General features: G+C 48.0%; 1 protein-coding gene across 1 annotated transcript; it reads left to right on the top strand.

Moving 5' to 3' along the window:
• On the top strand, positions 1 to 1,117 carry MYCFIDRAFT_210515 (uncharacterized protein). The gene is made up of 4 exons (XM_007925564.1): positions 1 to 53; positions 116 to 153; positions 229 to 529; positions 592 to 1,117. Exons 1-4 carry the CDS (start codon positions 6 to 8, stop codon positions 874 to 876), a joined length of 672 nt encoding a protein of 223 aa, XP_007923755.1. The 5' UTR covers positions 1 to 5; the 3' UTR covers positions 877 to 1,117.
• The last annotated feature ends 1,278 nt before the right edge of the window (positions 1,118 to 2,395 follow it).

Genomic DNA, 2,395 nt, shown 5'->3' with positions numbered 1-2,395 from the left:
CAACCATGTCTTCCTCCGTCTTCAGTGCGCTCAAGCGCTTCACGTCTTGTGATGTATGAAGATTCTACACTTGTTCCACCTCGAAACTACCAGGAGTGGCTGACTTGAAGTCCAGATTGGGGATGCGCTTGTCAAGCTCAAAGTACCCTATGGGTGAGATCAATCAATCGCCTCAAGATAACTTGTGACTGAGCCAATTGCTAACCTTGCGTCCATCGCTACCCATAGTGGATATTGCCATGGACTCAGCATGTTCTCGCCGCACTACTCGTCCGCAGGCAAGATCTTTGGGCCGGTTTATACCGTGAAAATGGTCGATGCAAAGAACAAAGCAGCTCCACAACCAGACAAGCATTTCGCAGACTGTATCCCGAAAGGCAGCGTGGTGTTTGTGTCCCAACCAAAAGGCCTGTTCTCGGCATGCTGGGGTGGACTCATGTCGACACGAGCAAAGATCCTTGGAGCTGAGGGAGTCGTGGTTGATGGAAATTTTCGAGATCTGCTCGAACATCGAGAGTTAGGAATGCCAGTGAGTCAATAGGCTTTGTTTCCTCTACGCTGCACACGCAGAGTCTTTCTAACAGGCTATAGCTGTTTGCTCGAGGTAAATCTTCTCTTGGTTCGAACAGCTTCACTCGAAGTTCCGAGCTCAATGTCCCAATTGAGTACAACCTTCCGGAACAGGAACAACCACTGGTTATCAATCCTGGGGACTGGGTTGTGGCAGACGTGGATGGCGTGGTTGTGATCCCACCTAGCTTGGCGGAAGAGTGCCTCAAGCTGTGTCAGGAGCGCTTTGCCATTGACGAGAAGACCAAAGAGGCGCTCGAACAGGGTGCGGAAATGGGGCCCACCATTGCAAGACTTCGAAAGTGATTGGCCAGTGGCGGCTATTGGAGTTCGCGGATGGTCTCTGACCAGGCGACCATCAGCTGTACACGCTGCACAAATGCACTGACTGGGGCCCATCTATTTCTAGTTCTGGAAAGAATGTGCGCTGAGCATGGCGACCTCAGAAAGACTCAGATTTCACAAAGTCGCGACTGGCCGCCACAGACAGGTCCTTCCATGCAATACAAAATTTCTGTACACTTGTACTTCACATGACATCGTCCTCAAGATCTATCAATCTCTTCATTGTCAGACTCATTCTCGCCAGTGCGATCACATTCTGGCGGAATTGGGGCGATACGGTTGCCGTGCTAGCAGTCGTCGTGTTCGATTCCGGAAGGTTGTGTACGTCGCCATGATGCAGTCATCATACATGGCCATGAAGCTGACTAAACATACCAGCGCCAAACTCGTCCTCGTCTAGCGGCATGACCTCGCCATCATGCAGAGCAAGGCGTCCACGGAGAACTGCAAGAGGTACAGTGTGGCCGGAGCGACCATCGTCCAGCGGCTGAAGACCGCTTCTGAAATGCAGTTCGGCATTCCGGTCGGGACTCGTCAAACCGGGAAGGCCATTGAAAGGCCCACTTGGACTGCTTTGATTGATGGGAAATCCTCAGTAAGCCGTGTCTGGATGCAGAAAAGCCTCACCATCGGAAGACACGACACACACTTGATGTAACTGATGTATTGGGAAGAAGGACTAATCTATGTAGAAGTCCGAAGATGAAGTGCAGCAGTTGCAGCCTCAGGCATCAGGCACGTGATGGACCCTGACACCTGGACACACACTCTAAGTCACCCCCTCAGCAGGTGCATATCGCTATAGAATGAAACAAACACATTAGCCATTCAGTTGGCAAAGCAAACAGGAGGGTATTAGGTAATTAAACAAAACAGGTGAACAAACTAGACTACTCTTAGGTTAAATAGACAAAGCAAACAAAGGCCCTCCTTAGTATTTAGTAGCTAGCTTCGTAGCGTTCTTAATAGCGGCCTTGCAATCTACTAGGTTTAGTTGTTTAACAAAGCGGCCGTACTTAATCTTGTTAAGCGGCTTAGTAAAGCTATCGGCTATCTAATTATATATACTAACCTATTAGACTATAATAGAACTATTAGCAATCTTCTCTCGGATATAGTAGACTCGAGTATCTATATGCTTCGTGCGGCTATTAATACTAGTCGACTTAGTAATAGCAATAGCGGACTAATTGTCCTCGTAGAGCGTAACTAGAAGAATATAGCCCTTATAGCTAATTTCCTTTAATAAACGAGCTAAGGCAACTGCTTCCTTAGCCCCTATAGTAAGTTAGATATACTTAGCTTTAGTTAACGACAGTGTAACAAGCGTCTGGCGGCCGGACTTATATAACAGAGGTCCGCCTACGATAGTAAAGTAGAAGCTGCCCGTAGAGCGACGAGTAACTAGATTATTAGCCTATAAGGCGTTATAGTAACTAGCGAATTTGAGGTCGTTAGCCTCGTTCTAATTGCCTTAAAA

The sequence above is a fragment of the Pseudocercospora fijiensis genome (genome assembly GCF_000340215.1).
Source record: "Pseudocercospora fijiensis CIRAD86 unplaced genomic scaffold MYCFIscaffold_2, whole genome shotgun sequence".
Classification (NCBI taxonomy): domain Eukaryota; kingdom Fungi; phylum Ascomycota; class Dothideomycetes; order Mycosphaerellales; family Mycosphaerellaceae; genus Pseudocercospora; species Pseudocercospora fijiensis.
This window is presented reverse-complemented; position numbering and strand designations above follow the sequence as displayed.